This window comes from Acipenser ruthenus, chromosome 1, assembly GCF_902713425.1.
Source record: "Acipenser ruthenus chromosome 1, fAciRut3.2 maternal haplotype, whole genome shotgun sequence".
Classification (NCBI taxonomy): domain Eukaryota; kingdom Metazoa; phylum Chordata; class Actinopteri; order Acipenseriformes; family Acipenseridae; genus Acipenser; species Acipenser ruthenus.
In genome coordinates, this window is record NC_081189.1 from 45,609,679 (window position 1) to 45,628,134 (window position 18,456).

Here is an 18,456-nt window from a genome sequence, read left to right on the forward strand (position 1 = left end):
GAAAAGAGCCGCCTCGTGCCGAGCCAACAGACCGAATTCTTGGGTCTGCATCTGGACTCTGTGTCCATGGAAGCGACCCTGTCGACACAAAGAGTTGCCTCGCTGGAGCGGTGTCTCTCCCTATTCAGGTTGAGAGAAACAGTCAGCATGGAGCTGTGTCAGCGCATGCTGGGGTTGATGGCTGCCGCCTCGCAAGCCCTTCCTTTGTGCTTACTACACCAGAGACCTCTGCAGGCCTGGTTCAATGCCTTCGCATTGCATCCGCGGAGAGACAAACACCGCAGGTTGAGGGTATCCCGAACCTGCTGGGAAGCACTGCGCTGGTGGAAAGTTCTGTCGAACATCCGCCAGGGCGTACCCTTGGGTCCCATTTTCCGGAGGGAAGTCATCACGACCGATGCTTCCAACCAAGGTTAGGGAGCAGTCTGGAACGGGACAGCGACCCGTGGAGTGTGGTCTGGACCCTGGCCCACATCAATGCTCTGGAACTCAGAGCGGTGGACCTCGTCCTTCGGCACTTCTTGCCAGTGCTTCTAGGCAAGCATGTGTTAGTGCGGTCAGACAACACCACAGTTGTGGCGTACATCAACCGCCAGGGCGGCTTGCAGTCCCCTGGTCTTCACCGGATGGTAACACGGCTGTTGCTTTGGGCACAACCGCATTTAGCCTCTCTGCGTACGGTTCACCTACCGGGCAGAGTCAATTACGCAGCGGATCTCCTGTCCAGAGGAGGTCCTCTTGCAGACGAATGGAGTCTTCACCCTCGGGTGGTAGAGCACATTTGGGAATGGTTCGGCACAGCGCAAGTCGATCTCTTCGCTTCGCGAGAGATCACGCACTGTCCTCTATGGTTCTTGGTGAAGGACCTCGACAGCCCCCTAGGAGTCAATACACTGGCTCACGAATGGCCGCCAGGGCTCCTGTATGCATTTCCACTGATTCTGATGCTCCCCGCCTTCTTGGAGAAGGTCAGGGTAGAGCAAGCGACAGTGATTCTGATCGCTCCTCGGTGGCCTTGGAGAATATGGTTCCCGAGTCTGGTGCAGTTGTTGCACGGTCGTCCGAGGGAGCTCCCTCTGCGAGCGGACCTGTTGTCCCAAGCCCAAGGAGGGCTATGGCACCCAAACCCCAAACTCATGCAGTTATGGGCTTGGCCCCTGAGTGGGAGCGCCTGTCAGCCTTAGGGCTTTCGACGGCGGTTATATCGACTATTCAGAGTGCGAGAGCGCCCTCTACTAGTTCGCAGTATGCGTATAAGTGGCAATTGTTTCAAAGTTGGTGTCTGGCTGAGGGCCATGACCCGGTCTCCTGCCCTATGGCAGTGATATTACAGTTTCTGCAGGGTAATTTCCCTCTACACTTAAAGTGTATTTAGCCGACATATCGGCTTGCCATGTACGCATTGACGGGTTATCACCAGGTTGCCATTTTCTGGCATCTCAGTTCCTGAAAGGCGCAAGACGCTTGCGGCCTCCAAGGACGACCAGTTTACCGTCATGGAGCCTTGATGTGGTTTTAGAAGCCCTTACCAAGGCACCGTTCAAGCCTCTCCACAGTGTGGATATGAAGCTCGTGTCTATGAAGACTGCGTTTTTGCTATCAGTGGTATCGGCAAAACGCGTGGGCGAGTGTGATGGGGTGCAGCCTATTTTGTGGTGGTTTTGTGTTTTTTGTATTGTTTAGAGTGAGTTTGTGGTGTGGTTCAGTGAGTTTGTGTGTGGAATGTGCCTGGGCTAATGAGGTGCGAATTGCCCAATTAGCCCAGGCACCTGTATAAAAGGGAGTGGTTGGGTATGTTGGTTGGTGAGTGTTTGTGAGAGTGAGAAGACCTGTATAAGAGAGTGAGTGGTTATTTTTGGTATAGTTTGTTTAGAGCCTGTTTTTGTGTTTGTCTTTTTGGTTAGCCATTGTGCCTTTTGTTTTGTGTATTTTGTTTAATTAAAAGTCTTTTATTTTCCCTGCACATCCTGACTCTGAGTCTCCTTACCCCGGTCAGCCTGTCACAGCAAGTTACATGCACTTTCGGTGCATTCATCATGTACTCGTTTTGCAGGAGACAGTTCTAAGGTCTCCATGCGTCCAAATCCGGCCTTTTTACCCAAGGTCATATCCCCGTTTCATATGAACCAACCAGTCGAGTTGATGGCGTTCCATCCTCCTCCTTTTTCTTCCCCAGAGGAAGAGCGGTTACACATGCTCTGCCCTGTGCGGGCATTGAGGTGTTATATTGACCGCACAAGGACTGTGAGGCAAACAGAACAGCTGTTCATATGCCATGGTTCTAAGACGTTGGGTCAGCCGTTGTCTAAGCAACGCCTTTCCCATTGGATAGCGGATGCTATTGAGTTAGCATATGATTCTATGGGCCTTCCGCCACCAGGGCAGTTGAAGGCACATTCCACTAGGGGTATGGCAACATCCTGGGCCCTCTTTAGAGGGGTGCCGGTGTCTGACATTTGCGATGCAGCCAGTTGGGTTACACCGCATACTTTTACGAGGTTCTACCGGTTGAATGTACTGGAATCCTCTACTCCGTCATTTGGAGCATCTGTGTTACACTCTATGACGCCTCAGGTTGCGGACATATAGAGTGGTTGACAACATGGTGTTGACTATTCCACCTTAGGACAGGTGTCATTGCGAGCATAGACGCTGAGGCGCAGCTCCGCATATGCGTAGATGTATTGCCTACGCAGTTGCGTTATGACGTAAGTCTGTCCTACTGCCGAGAATCCTCCCTCGCGACGGCTTGGGTACACTGTTCCCATACCTTGATGGTTATTTTCGACTTGAAAGGGAACGATAGGTTGCGGATGCAACCCCGGTTTCCTGAAAGAGAAAATAACCATCAAGCCGCGAGGTCGCTCCGGAAGCCTTCACGGCCTGAAGAGCAAAAGAGGAAGAGAGTCTCTGTGCGCTGCATGTAGTGGGCTCCCAGGGGGGCGGGCTTACACGGCAGCTCGCGCAGAGGCCTATCGGCAGCTTTGCTATAAAGCTCAGCCAATCCCTACTGCCTGACTGCAATATCCCATACCTTGATGGATATTTTCTCTTTCAGGGAACCGGGGTTGCATCCGCAACCTATCGATTTTTTTCCAGTTATCTACACACCAGACTCCACACTGTTAAGGGGAAAAAAGTTTTTATTATTTAAAAATACAAAACTGAAGGATCATAATTGGATAAGTCTCCACCCCCCTGAGTTAATACTTTGTGGAAGCACCTTTGGCAGCAATTACAGCTGTGAGTCTGTTTGGATAGGTCTCTACCAACTTTGCACACCTAGATTTGGCAATACTTGACCATTCTTCTTTACAAAACTGTTCAAGCTCTGTCAAGTTCCTTGGGGGCCGTTTATGGACAGCAATCTTCAAGTCATGCCACAAATCAATTGGATTTAGGTCGGGGCTCTGACTGAGGCACTCAAGGACATTTACCTTTTTGTTCCTTAGCCACTCCAGTGTAGCTTTGACTGTGTGCTTTGGGTCGTTGTCATGCTGTAAGGTGAACTTCCGTCCCAGTTTCAGCTTTCTTGCAGAGGGCAGCAGGTTTTCCTCAAGGACTTCTCTGTACTTTGCTCCATTCATTTTCCCTCAATCCTGACAAATGCCCCAGTCCCCGCTGATGAGAAACATCCCCATAACATGATGCTGCCACCACCATGCTTCACAGTAGGGATGGTGTTCTTTGGGTGATGCGCTGTGTTGGGTTTGCACCAAACATAACGCTTTGCATTTAGGCCAAAAAGTTACATTTTAGTTTCATCAGACCACAAAACTTTTTGTCACATTATTTGTTTATTTAGCAGACGCCTTTATCCAAGGCAACTTACAGAGACTAGGGTGTGTGAACTATGCATCAGCTGCAGAGTCACTTACAATTACGTCTCACCTGAAAGACGGAGCACAAGGAGGTTAAGTGACTTGCTCAGGGTCACACAATGAGTCAGTGGCTGAGGTGGGAGTTGAACCGGGAACCTCCTGGTTTCAAGTACTTTTTTTTAACCACTGGACCACACAGCTTCCTATGGCTACAGAATCTCAGAGTGTTTTTTTTAATACTTCAAACAGGATTCAAGGTGGGCTTTCTTGAGTAATGGCTTCCTTCTTGCCACCCTACCATACAGGCCAGATTTGTGGAGTGCTTGGGATATTGTTGTCACATGCACATTTTGACCAGTCTTGGCCATAAAAGCCTGTAGCTCTTGCAAAGTTGCCATTGGCCTCTTGGTAGCCTCTCTGATCGGTCTCCTTCTTGCTCGGTCATCCAGTTTGGAGGGACGGTCTGATCTAGGCAGGGTCTTGGTGGTGCCATACACCTTCCACTTCTTAATAATTGTCTTGACCATGCTCCAAGGGATATTCAAAGCCTTTGATATTTTTTATACCCATCCCCTGATCTATGCCTTTCAACAACTTTGTCCCGGAGTTCTTTTGAAAGCGCCTTGGTGCTCATGGTTGAGTCTTTGCTTTGAAATGCACTACCCAGCAGAGGGAACCTACAGGAACTGCTGAATTTATCCTGAAATCATGTGACTCACTACAATTTAACACAGGTGGAGGCCACTTAACTTGGTGTATTTTTAAATAGACATTTTTAAATTATTATTATTATTAATATTATTATTATTATTATTATTATTGTGCTTTGCTCTACTTTGATTTGATTAATGATTTTTCATAGATTTTTATTTTTTTATTTAAGTGATAGTGCCCGTCGATGATGGCTCTACGTGTGATAGTTGACTGTGATGGGAGTTATGCATCCTGAGCCCAAGGCGAGGGCACTAACGAAAGTCAAGGTCAACTATCACACAGTAGAGCCATCATCGAGAGGGCACTGTCTCTATTAGAAAATTATTTTACCATTGTTTTCTTTAAAAAAAAGAAACAAAAAAACACCATAAAACCTAAATTTACCTTGAACTTGTACTGATTCGTCGAGTACCTTTCCGCTGAGTAAAGGCGTTCATTTTATAATATAAAAAAACAAGGATGTCATACATATAAAGAGAAAAACGATGCATTTTTAATGAATAAATTGATTTAAATGTTTTCTTAACTTGTTAGGGTTTAAACCCCTATTTATAATCTGGACATTGCCTAAGGAATGAACGGAACAATTACTGGACAGTCCGTGTACGATGGAGTGTGAACTACCAATACAATCTGACATTAAATACCACAATGCCTCCTAACTCACCATGTTTCTAACTTCAGCCCAAACCTTTCTCTCCTGAATCTACATATGAATGGTGCAATATTAATGAACTGTCCGCGTCTCGCTTTGTTGTTGTTGAAAGATGCTATGTCTATGCTCCAGTCGAGCTGACAGACTGTGATTGGTTCTCGGCAGTCGCAGGTAGAGTATTGGCTGCTTTTGTCGATGCAAAGTATTGATTGGCTGGTTTTGGTGGATAATCAACAACGCTTCAAAATACAGGAAACCAAAAAGAAAAAGCCAGCACTTGCGCGGATTGATTTTAAATTTGATTCACAGTTGGTTCTGAGACATTCCAGTGGGCATCTACCGCTAGAACTGGAAGCTGACGTTACTGAATCAATTTAGAATCTGAAATTGGGGGGGCACGGGACCTAAACTGGGGGGGCCAGGCCCCCAAAGGCCTGCCCGTAACACCGGGCCTGATATATATATATATAATATGGGGTTCAGTATTTCCAATTTCATTCTTCGATTTGATGTGACACAGTTTTTAACCAAATTTATAGCCTGGTTGAATGCTAGCGCATTTGATACACCCAGTGAATTTAAAACAATCTTTGTGAAGCTTTCGTTTCTGTTCAATGAGGATCGATAATAAAAAATATTAGGAGCTTTATTACTGTCTCACATTTCATGAATTTAAATTCCAGATTAAAACACTGGTCTGATTGTTTTCCTTTACTTGTAAGCCTGTGTTTTATCATTGTTTTCATCAGTTAAATCCTTTACATTTGAAAATGGTCTCATATTAAGAAAAGTGTTGAGGGATAGATTTTTGTTTCATGTTAGCAACACTGGTACCTCAGCAGAGTGTATTTTTTTTATAACAAAAAAAATGCAAGTTGGTCTCTTTTAATAGACACAATTTGTTGTGACATTTTCAACTGAGATTGCATTGTAAATTCAGTTTAAGATTACATTTAATAGAATCACTTTGCAACTGCAGTTTAACACCAACAAAACACATTGCAACTGCAGTTTAATAGTAGCCTGTAATAGAATCACATTGTAACTACAGATTAACACTAGACTGTAATAAAATTACATTGTAACTGCGGTTTTACACTAGACTGAAATAATCATTGTAACTACAGTTTAAGACCACATGTAGTACAATTCCATTGTACCTGCAGTCTAACTCCCACTGCAGTAAAATCACACTGTAACTGCAGTTTAGCATTACGTTTAATAGAATCACTTAAAAAAAGGTTCTAACTTTTGTGAAGAATGAGCTGCTAAGGGTGTCTACTAAGAAATAAATAATAATAATAATAATAATAATAATAATAATAATAATAATAATAATAATAATATAGTGGAAAATTATTGACCCGAAGCCTCAGGCTAAGGGCATTGCACCCTGCAGGTAACAGCAGTCTTCTCGGGGGGGCATTTAATTTTCCACTATTAGCTGAGTCTGCAGTATATATTTAATATATGAGTCAGTCAAAATAATGAGAGAGGCAAGGTTGTAAATATGACTTTATATGCCGGTACTATAAAGCCTTTTATTATGCGTTATTCGCGTATGAAAACAGGTCGCCAACATTTCTGGAGCAAAATAGGTTTTATGGGTGTGATTCAATATTTTGGTCGCAAATAATATTTATGGATTTATAGTATTTTGCTTAACTTTCACGGATACTGCATAAGTAAATAACTAAACAACTTAAATAAATAACAGTAAATGTTTTTGAAGTTCATACCACAAGTTTTTTTCTTTCTTTTGTAGTATGTGTTGTAATTCAATTTCTGTTAAGTCACAGAATCGCCGTTCAGAAGTTTTTTCATTCAGCCATTTTATCTTGTTGTTGGAGTGAAGGTGGAGGGCGTTCCTTTGAAAAGGGGTGGGGCTGACAGTGACGTGAACCAATCACATGACAGATGGAGACTATTGCCTGGTGGTGTAAGGACGTTAGGCCAATAGTTCAATCTATTTTTCCAATCACAGGCCAGAATTTCCAACCACTGACTCCTATATATATATATATATATATATATATAATACATGGATGAAGGCTATATTTGCATCCTTAGCCATTTGAAAGAAAAGAAGGCATAATACCACAGTAGTGAAAAAGTGATAATTCCTCTAGAGGAAAATATACTTGAACTTTGACCCATTTGACTCCTCAAGACCATCACTTTCAAGTCAAACACAAAATGTCTCGTTTTCACTCGACAACACCCACAGTACAGAAATGTTCATTAATGAACAACAAAATGAGAATATGTAAAAAAAACAAAAATGTAAAGCTGATACATTTGTATCTCACAGAAACTGTAGAGGAATGGGAAATTAAAACAAGGTAAAGGCAATCATCCAAATAAAGCTGAAAAACTAAAGGATAACATAGAATATCTGTACAGCAATGAAACACTACATTTAAAAAAAAAAACAACTGTACTGCTGAACCTTGTTTTCTTCACAAGGGTATCCATGTATTATAAAAAATAATAGATGGGCCTCTTCAGCGAGTTACAGGAAAACAATTCCATCTCGGGTTTCTGTGAGTTTATAAATTACTCGACCTTCTGTCTCATAATTTATGATGTCACAGAATCCCTAGGTGGAATTATTTTCCTATAACTCCCTGAAGCCCCTATATATATATATATATATATATATATATATATATATATATATATATATTGTAACACGATTGCACTCACTCGGGTTCGTGCCCCTTTAAAAATACGACCCAGCACACAGAAATGGATTTTCTTCCGCGGTTGCGCTAATTTTTTAATAAACACAAAAATAAAACAAATACACAAAATAAACACCTAGCTCTGTACGAGCACTAACTTACACACGGGAACACCCTTCCTAACACGGGACAGCTAAGCTGTTTTCCCGACTTTTCAAAAACCACAAACTTAAACACCCAGATTTGACACCGCACTTACTTTTCTTCTCTGGCTACTTGGAGACAGAGCACCTCTTCTGCCTCCTTCTACTCAGCAGCCTCGAGCAGACTGCCTGCTCTCCTTTTAAATCCCGCACCTGGACCTAATTTTTAATAACGTCCAGGTGCGGATGATAATTAACAATAAAACAAAAAGGTGCATTTCTCTCGCAGGGAGGTTTTAACCCCCTCCCTGCTGTCTCTCACAACCCGCTATCTTACAATATATATATATATATATATATATATATATATATATATATACATATCATACACTTTTATATAGCCAGTGGAAGTGCACAACAGTTCATTTTTATCTCATTATTTCTTTAGCACTAACCACCTATCTGTAGTTCATATGCAGTATATTAATACAAATCTCTGTCGGTTTATTAGCACCCACGTAATGAGATTCACCTGCTTAACGTTTTGGGAAATCATGTTGTTAAATAAACAATTATACAGGAAAACAGATCAAGCAAAGGTGCTAAAAGAACCGGTACCAGACTACCATCAGGTCATGAAATAATTAATAGTCTTTTCTCTTTTAAAAATGACAGATCACTGTATTTCGAATGGGATCAGAAGGACATCAAGACATTGACTTAGCCATCCTGACAGCTCTTCTGAAAGGTAACGTTCCTACGGCAAATCCTTTGGACTCTTTAACTAATCCAGGGGGAGTTGCTCAATCTGGTGCAGGCCTGGAGAACATGTTTCATTTTAACTTCATTGCTCTCAATCAGTCTGTCATCCCTCATGAAAGAATTATCTGAAACTATTTATCATTAAGATTACAAGGAAGATATGTATTTGCTTGGTTTGTTAAAATGGCAAGATTGCCAGTCCCTAGTAATGTGTATCCCTCCCCATTTGTCTTCATTTCTTCCTTTTTTATTTTTTGCATTTCACAGGTGTTCACAAACCCTCACCACAACATCAGTAATATCTACACAGGTTGCTAGCAACAAATTGCTCCTATTTCACAGATGTGGACCTGGCTTACTGGCATCCACCAGTGTTAGTTCAGTCGTTTTTGATGGTACTAATATAACATCAATTGAATTTGTGTGATGCCACTAAAATATGTTATTAGGTAAAAGATTTTAAGGCTAAACAATTGTGAATTACCAATTTAGCTTGTTCTTAAAACAAGTGCAAAATAGACAAAACGTATTTTGAGAATAATGGTTTAATAATGTGTACTACTGATGCCCTCTAGTGTTGTCATAGATAATACAACTGTAGTTTTTATTTTTTGTCATTCCTTTTGTGAAATACTGTACAAGAAATGGTGATTTGAGCCAAATAAAACGTGTCATGTTTGAATAACAGTTTATAACAGTTATCACCCACAGATGGAATCCTGCTGTACTCAATTAATGTGACACACTTGTTTTAATCAAATCTGTTTGCTATCATCCAGAGTGTTTCACGCTCATTGAAATATCCTCAGTGATACTAGTACAAAAAGAAACTTAAGTTAAGGTACTGTAGACAAATGTTTTGACACAGTGGGGTCTATTAAATGTACCCAAATTAAATCTAAATACTGCCACAGTTTAGATTATTAATATACTGTAGTGTATCAAAAATCTAACACTGCAGATTAGTATATTTCTGTGTATGTACGCAGGAGTTTAAAGTTGTATTGAAATCTCTAAAATAAGAATATCCTATTCCACAGCACCTAATGTAAGACATCAATGGCACTCACTGCATTTCTTTTATTTTTTTTTTTCAACAGGAGCCAATGCTTCAGCACCAGATCAGCTGAGCTTAGCCTTGGCGTGGAATAGAGTTGACATTGCACGGAGTCAGATCTTTATTTATGGACAGCAATGGCCGGTAAAGTATACAACCCAAATATTTCTGGCACACCAAACTGTGTCGAAATATAACATGTAATGAGGTCAATATAATTTAGAAAAAACTGCTTTTCTACAGGGAGATTGTGACGTTATTTTTCTGAAACCAACTGAAACATACCCTATCTTCAGAAGTTAAGGCATTGCAGTACTCAATGAGGCTACAGTTTGAATTCTGGTACTAGTTCTTCATCAATGGAGGTGTTCTCAAACAGTAACACTGAGTACCATACAAAGCTGCTGAACTGCAGTGTGTTTATCTAGACAATATTCTGAAAGCAGAAACATAATATCAGTCAAAATTTGGCACCTACACCCAACATAACTAGATACCATACATTTTTGATACTGGTACTCTAGTAGCCACAGCCATTTAACATTATATTCTGCATTATTACAGAAGTACAAGAAACCTATTGCAGTGTATTGTTTACAGGTGGGTTCCCTGGAGCAATCCATGCTGGACGCTCTGGTGCTGGACAGAGTGGACTTTGTCAAGCTGCTGATAGAGAACGGGGTCAGCATGCATCGCTTCCTCACCCTCTCCAGACTGGAGGAGCTGTACAACACGGTAGTCTATTGAACTAAAAAACAGTCATGTTGTTCACATAATCTGCTCTGGCTCATCAAAGCCAATTACAAACCCAGCCCTGGTGGCCCTGGGTTGGATCTAGATGAAATCCCAGAGAACATTTAACCACAAGCATAAAACTGTATTTCTCATAACTTCCTATGTAATGGTTTGGCTTACTTCAAATTTATCTAACCATAGACTCTAATGAAATCATGTGTAGAATTATCATTAGCAGCCCTTTCAAAGCACTTTCTCACCTAGAATATTGTGTATTATTGTATATACTGTAATATACCCAGGATTTAAATACAATAACTGGTCCTCAAATCTTCATGAACAACAGCCTACTGATAACAATATAATGTGGAAATACTGAGATTGCAAATTAATAGTGTTACCTGAATTGTTCTTTTTTGTTTGTTTTTATTTTTTTAGAGACATGGTCCATCAAACACTTTGTACCATCTTGTCAGAGATGTCAAAAAGGTAGGCATTATCTCTAATGGTAGGTCAAACTGCTAACCCTTTGGTACTTTCGTGTGCGCATAGGGTTAGTGATAGTGATGTTTAACTGTGCCATCCTATACAATAGTTTATGCTGGCTATCTCTGTGCTTTTCGTAGTGAGCCTGCTCTAAAGAGTATAGTCTCATACAAATGATTGTCAAGGTAGGTGTGTCTGTTAGGGAAACTTGTGCCTTGTTTCCACTGCCTGGTACTACAGGCTTTGCCTGCCCACAGCTAGCCACCGAAATCAAAAGAGCATTTCAGTGCTTTTTTCCAAAACTGGCCAATCTCGGAAATTCTTGCCATGCGTTAGAGGTCACTGGAGGATTGTGGGATCTTACTGTGTTTTGTTTTAGAGAAACCGGCAATAACAAATACATTTAGACATAGGCTCATGTGGTAAAGTGGTTAACAGTGTGCAGATGCAGGAGTGATGCGGTGATCAATAACAGACAGACAATGATAATCCAGGTGCAATGGTGTTTTATTTATAATCCAAAGTCTGATGACAAACGGTAAATAATAATGAATGGTAGTACACAAGGCTGTGTACTACACAGTTTAACCCAGGGGTTCAGTCCCGAAACAATAAACACAGTCTTTAATACACCCACAATATACAAACACGGTCACCAGTTCAAAGTGAGTGCTGTAGTGCTCGTGGTGCAAATACAATTTATCGTGAAACAAGTGCAGTGTTGTCCGGGTTTTGTGCTGGCGTGTAGTGACAGCCCCGGATCGTGTTAGTCGTCTAATAATAAAAAACAAGTATAATTCCGGTTCAGCGTTAACTATAACAAAGGAACAGATCACTTCACTATGTGCCCTTATATACCGTCAATCGTGACCCCTTGGTTAACGAGTGCAACCGCTCCTCCAATCCACAGCTGCTGCATCGTTTCCCTTCTGGGTCGATGGTTTAGTGTACCGTAACTCCGCTCCCTTTCTAGATGGCTGACTTCTGCCTAACCCTGGGAATGAATTGTCAGGCCATCCAGTCCAGGGCACTCTGTTCCCTTTACACAGCACCCTCACAGGTCGGGAGAGAGATTTATTACCAAGAATCCTTCTGTCTCTGTCACATATCCCACCACTCAGAGGGGAGCTGAACACTTGGCTGAATCTACCTTTCCCATTACTCCCCCCCTCCCGAGAAAAATAATCTGCATTTTGGTGTTCTTTCCCTGCATGGTGAATCATATGATACATGAAGGGCTGCAATGCCAGATACCACCGAGTTATCCGGGGGTTGCTGTCCTTCATTGTGCTTAACTACTTGAGTGGGGCATGGTCTGTGACAAGATCGAATGAATGTCCCAGCTGGTAATATCGTAAAGAGTGAGTAGCGCATTTAATAGCCAAGCACTCCTTTTTCGACCACCAAGTAGTTGCTCTCCCAGGGGAGCATCTTTTTGCTGAGGTACAGTATCGGGTGTTCTACACCGTCTACCTTTTGGGACAAAGACTAGGCAGAGACCAGGGAGTCTTCGAAATCCTCATCCAGTTTCACAGCATCTTCCAGGTTGTCAGGGCTGTGGCACTGTATCCATGCCTGGGTTTTGGCGCCGACCACATGGCAAAATTGCTCATAGCCTCGCCCATCTCCAAGCTCATTTTCTGGGTGGGGTTGAGCCAGTGCACCATGTGGTCACACAACTTCTGTGTGACAACCCTGGGACATATAAGAACATAAGAACATAAGAAAGTTTACAAACAAGAGGAGGCCATACAGCCCATCTTGCTCGTTTGGTTGTTAGTAGCTTATTGATCCCAAAATCTCATCAAGCAGCTTCTTGAAGGATTCCAGGGTGTCCGCTTCAACAACATTACTGGGGAGTTGGTTCCAGACCCTCACAATTCTCTGTGTAAAAAAGTGTCTCCTATTTTCTGTTCTGAATGCCCCTTTATCTAATCTCCATTTGTGACCCCTGGTCCTTGTTTCTTTTTTCAGGTCAAAGAAGTCCCCTGGGTTGACATTGTCTATACCTTTTAGGATTTTGAATGTTTGAATCAGATCGCTGCGTAGTCTTCTTTGTTCAAGACTGAATAGATTCAATTCTTTTAGTCTGTCTGCATACGACATGCCTTTTAAACCCGGGATAATTCTGGTTGCTCTTCTTTGCACTCTTTCTAGAGCAGCAATATCCTTTTTGTAACGAGGTGACCAGAACTGAACACAATATTCTAGGTGAGGTCTTACTAATGCATTGTAGAGTTTTAACATTACTTCCCTTGATTTAAATTCAACACTTCTCATAATATATCCGAGTATCTTGTTATAGCTTCCCCACATTGTCTAGATGAAGACATTTCTGAGTCAACATAAACTCCTAGGTCTTTTTCATAGATTCCTTCTTCAATTTCACTATCTCCCATATGATATTTATAATGCACATTTTTATTGCCCACATGCAATACTTTACACTTTTCTCTATTAAATTTAATTTGCCATGTGTCTGCCCAATTCTGAATGCTCTCTAGATCATTTTGAATGACCTTTGCTGCTTCAACAGTGTTTGCCACTCATCCTATCCAAGTGCCATCTGCAAATTTAACGAGTTTGCTTACTATACCAGAATCTAAATCATTAATGTAGATTAGGAATAGCAGAGGACCTAATACTGATCCCTGTGGTACACCACTGGTTACCTCACTTCATTTTGAGGTTTCTCCTCTAATCAGTACTTTCTGCTTTCTACATGTTAACCACTTCCTAATCCATGTGCATGCATTTCCTTGAATCCCTACTGCGTTCAGTTTGAGAATCAATCTTTTATGCGGGACTTTGTCAAAAGCTTTCTGGAAATCTAAATAAACCATGTCGTATGCTTTGCAGTTATCCATTTTCAATGTTGCATCCTCAAAAAAGTCAAGTAGGTTAGTTAGACACGATCTCCCTTTCCTAAAACCATGCAGGCTGTCTCCCAGGATATTGTTACCATATAGGTAATTTTCCATTTTTGGATCTTATTATAGTTTCCATAAGTTTACATATAATAGAAGTCAGGCTTATTGGTCTGTAGTAACCTGGTTCGGTTTTGTCTCCCTTTTTGTGGATCGGTATTACGTTTGCTATTTTCCAGTCTGTCGGTACAACCCCTGTGTCAAGAGAATGTTGCATGATCTTGGTTAGCGGTTTGTAAATAACTTCTTTCATTTCTTTGAGTACTATTGGGAGGATCTCATCTGGCCCAGGGGATTTGTTTATTTTAAGAGCTCCTAGTCCCTTTAACACTTCTGCCTCTGTTATACTAAAGTTATTTAACATTGGATAGGAACAGGTTGACATGTCGCGCATGTTGTCTGTGTCCTCCTTTGTAAAAACCTGTGAAAAGTAATCATTTAATATATTTGCTATTTTTTTTTCTTCATCTATGATTTTGCCATTTGTGTCTCTTAGACATTTAACCTCCTCTTTGAATGTTCTCTTGCTGTTATAATATTGGAATTGGAATTGGTTTTAGCCCCCTTAGCAATATTGATTTCTATCTCTCGGCATTTCTAACTTCCTTTTTGACTTGTGTTTGCAGTTCTAAGTACTCTTTCTGTGTACTTTGTTTTTGGTCCCTTTTAAATGCTCTGTAAAGTGCCTTTTTTCACTGAATATTTTTTTAAATTGATCTATTAAACCATTTTGGCCATTTTGTTTTAGATTTAGATTTGTCTACTTTTGGGATGTAATTGTTTTGTGGCTCTAGTACTACATTTTTAAAAAAACAGCCATCCTTTTTCTGTGGATGTTTTCTCTGTTTTACTCCAATCTACTTCTGTTAGTCTCCGTTTCATACCTTCATAGTTTGCTTTTTTAAAATTGTAAACCTTAGCTTTAGTCATTACTTTTGGGGTTTTAAAAAATATTTAAAATGAGACCATGTTGTGGTCTGAGTTTGCCAATGGCTCTCTGACCTCTGTTTTAGTTATTCTGTCTTCATTATTTGAAAAGACTAAATCAAGGCATGCTTCCTCTCTAGTCGGTGCCTTGACAAATTGCGTTAGGAAGCAGTCATTTGTCATTTCCACCATTTCAATTTCGTCCGTCGTGCCCCCCATCGTGTTTTCCCATTTTATACGGGGGAAGTTGAAATCCCCCATTAGTATGGCTTCTCCTTTTCTACACGCATTTCGAATGTCATTGTACAACAGATTATTTTGCTCAGCATCTGAATTTGGCGGTGTGGAAGGGTGGGGGAAATCACTGACACCGGAGACAGAAAGTTGGGTTTCTAAACACCCCTTGGGTGCACTATTTATTTCTCGCCACAAGGTGGCACTGAGACACCGTTGTTACCAACGATGGTAAAGGTGTCTCAGTGCTCACCTATAGCGCACATGCCATCGCAATAAATCATAAGAAAACAGAAGGCAAAAAGAAAACAAAAACAAATACACAAAATCTACAAAATAAAGTACTGCACTCAGCAGCCAAAACAAACCCCAACTGTCGTTAGCTGCACGGCCCGGGACTCCGTCCTACACTCACCCTGTTCCCTCACTACTCTATACAATTCGGGGTTCTGCCCATTTATTTTCCCTGCTACACTTATTCTTTCTTTTGGCGTTGCTTTTTTTTTTCTTTTCAAGTCGCGCGCGGCTCTCTTCCAGCCCCGCTCTGTCCGTCCGTAGGGTCTCTGCTGGCCCATTCATTAAAATCTGGCAGACCTGAGGAAACAGTAGAGCATTATCTTATAGGGCCAACAATCACCCCAAGACCTGCCTCCCAGCCATTCAGAGAGAGGGAGAGTCCACACACCCCCTCTCCCACCTCCCCGTGTCATGGCCATGACTGACAGGCGGTTGTTGGACGACTGCTGCCCTCTTCCTGCAGCACTGTGAACACGCCAGCAGAGTCAGCACAGGTTACATATCCTCCCCCTCAGAATGGCACCACCGGTCCATTCGAAAATCCTACAACCCCATGCCTTCCCGAGAGAAAAAATCTGCGTTTTGATGCAGTTTCCCTGCTCGGTGGACTACCCTGAAGGCATAGGGCTGCAAGGCCATCGCGTGATTCTGGCGTTGTTATCTTTCATCCGGTGAAGCCATGCTAAGGGGGCATGATCTGTAATCAGGGTGAAGTGTCGTCCCAGGAGGTAGTACCGGAGTGACTCAACTGCCCATTTTAACACTCCTTCTCGATGGTATTGTAGTTTTTCTCGCGGGGCAGGAGCTTCCTGCTGATATACAGGACCTGGTGATCGCTTCCCCGTACCCCCTGAGACAACACTGCCCCGAGACCTGTCTCTGACGCATCCGTCTGCAGTGTGAACTTCCTGCCGAAATCAGGACTGCACAGCACTGGCTTGCTACACAGCCTACGCTTCAAGGCGAGAAAGGCCCTCTGGCACGGCTCCGTCCACTGAACCATATTTGGGGCAGCCTTCTGGGTGAGGTCTGTCAAGGGAGCAGCAAGCGTAGCGAAGCTCAGGATGAACTTCCTATAATAGCCCGCTAGTCCCAAGAAAGAGCGCACCTGGGTTTTTGTTGTAGGGACCGGCCAATCAGCCAAGGCTTTCACTTTAGCAATCAGCGGTCTGATCTGGCCGCTCCCTACTCGATACCCCAAATACTCCGACTCACTCTTCCCAATGGCACACTTCTTTAGGTTAGCAGTGAGCCCAGCCTCCCGCAAGGATTGCAGTACCGCCGCCACCTTACCCAGATGACCCGGCCAATCCTCACTGTGGATCACCACGTCATCTATGTAAGCAGCGGTTTACTGCTGATGGGGCCGCAAAATGCGATCCATCATCCGCTGGAAAGTGGCTGGTGCTCAGTGCAACCCAAAGGACATGGTCCTAAATTGGTACAACCCGAAGGGAGTCGAAAACGCCGTTCTCTCTCTGGATTCCAGAGTCAGGGGTATCTGCCAGTGCCCCTTCGTTAAATCCAGTGTTGTCATAAAATGAGCCATGCCAAGACGCTCCAGCAACTCATCTACTCGGGGCATGGGATAAGCGTCAAACTTCGATTTTTCATTAACTCGCCTGAAATCAATGCAAAATCGAGTTGATCCATCCGGCTTATCCACTAACACAATCGGACTGTTCCAGTCACTCTGGGACTCTTCTATTACCCCCAGTCTAAGCATCTCATCAATTTCCGCCTTTACTACCTGCCTTTTGCGCTCAGGTATGCGGTACAGCCTCTGGCGAACTGGCGCCCCCGGCTCAATCTCAATGTGATGGTGGGCTACTCGAGTCTGCCCCGGGACGGGAGAAAACACATCAGGAAACTCCGCCACTAGCGCCCGAGCCTGACATTTCTGTGTTGGTGTCAGATTATCTGCAATCTGTACCGACCCTGTTTTCGCCAGCACAGAAAGATCAGGTCCCAAATCCGTGACGTCATCTGCTTGCGCCACAAACAAAGCCTCCTGCTGTAACCACGGCTTCAACAGGTTGATATGGTAAATGTGCTTTTCTTTCCGTCGCTCCGGCTGGCAGATCTCATAATCCACCGCCCCAACCCGACGTGTAACCTCAAACGGCCCTTGCCACTTCGCCAGGAGTTTGGACTCTGAACTGGGTAACAATAGAAGCACCTTATCCCCCGGCTGAAACGTGCGTAACCGAGCCCCCCTGTTATATTGGGTCTCCTGTCTGTGCTGAGCCTGTTGCAAATTGTCGTGCACCCACTTTCCCACAGACTCCAGACGTTTGCGCAGGTCCAACACATACCGGACAGTATTAGTCGAATTGTCCTGCTGTTCCTCCCACATCTCTCTAACCAGATCGAGTACACCCCGGGTTCTCCGTCCATACAACAACTCAAATGGCGAAAAGCCTGTGGACGCCTGGGGTACCTCTCTGATAGCAAAGAGAAGGGGCGGAATCAGCTGGTCCCAGTAGCGCACGTCACTATCAATAAATCTGCGCAACATGTTCTTGAGGGTCTTATTAAATCGCTCCACAAGACCATCAGTCTGAGGGTGAAAAACCGAGGCCGAAAACTGCGCCTCCCGGAACTTTCGCCAATATCCCTCTGGCGTGGTCCCCACCCGATTAAGGATGGCCGCCTTTAGTGTGGGGTAATCCATCATTTGTTCTGGGGACAGCGCCCTCGCGGCTGCCTGTGCCTCTCCCGTCAGCTGGGCTAAGAGGCAGGTAGCCCACTGTGCCTGTTCCCACCCAGCCAAGATCGCCATAGCCTCGAACACCTCCAGGTAGGCTTCAGGGCGATCATCAGCCGTCATTTTGGTGGGTCTCTGCAACCTGGGATCTGGACCTGCGGGTCTAGCAGCCCCCTGCACCGCAGCAGTGAGGGTCTGACGTAATAGGTCCATCATAGCCGCAAATTATGTGGCATCCATTTCGGCTCCTTCTAGCGTTGCACTGTTTTTAATGGGCAATGCCAGTGAATCCCACTTCTAACACCAT

The 18,456-nt window shown here is 43.2% G+C and overlaps 1 protein-coding gene across 4 annotated transcripts in view; it reads left to right on the forward strand.

Moving 5' to 3' along the window:
• trpm3 (transient receptor potential cation channel, subfamily M, member 3) overlaps nucleotides 1-18,456 on the forward strand; it is a 356,841-nt gene that overhangs the window by 289,707 nt on the left and 48,678 nt on the right. For all 4 annotated transcript variants that reach the window (XM_059025700.1, XM_059025701.1, XM_059025706.1 and 1 more), the window contains exons 9-12: nucleotides 8,693-8,765; nucleotides 9,880-9,980; nucleotides 10,437-10,571; nucleotides 11,010-11,060. In XM_059025700.1, coding sequence (XP_058881683.1) covers nucleotides 8,693-8,765; nucleotides 9,880-9,980; nucleotides 10,437-10,571; nucleotides 11,010-11,060 — 360 coding nt within the window. The remainder of the gene's footprint in view (nucleotides 1-8,692; nucleotides 8,766-9,879; nucleotides 9,981-10,436; nucleotides 10,572-11,009; nucleotides 11,061-18,456) is intronic.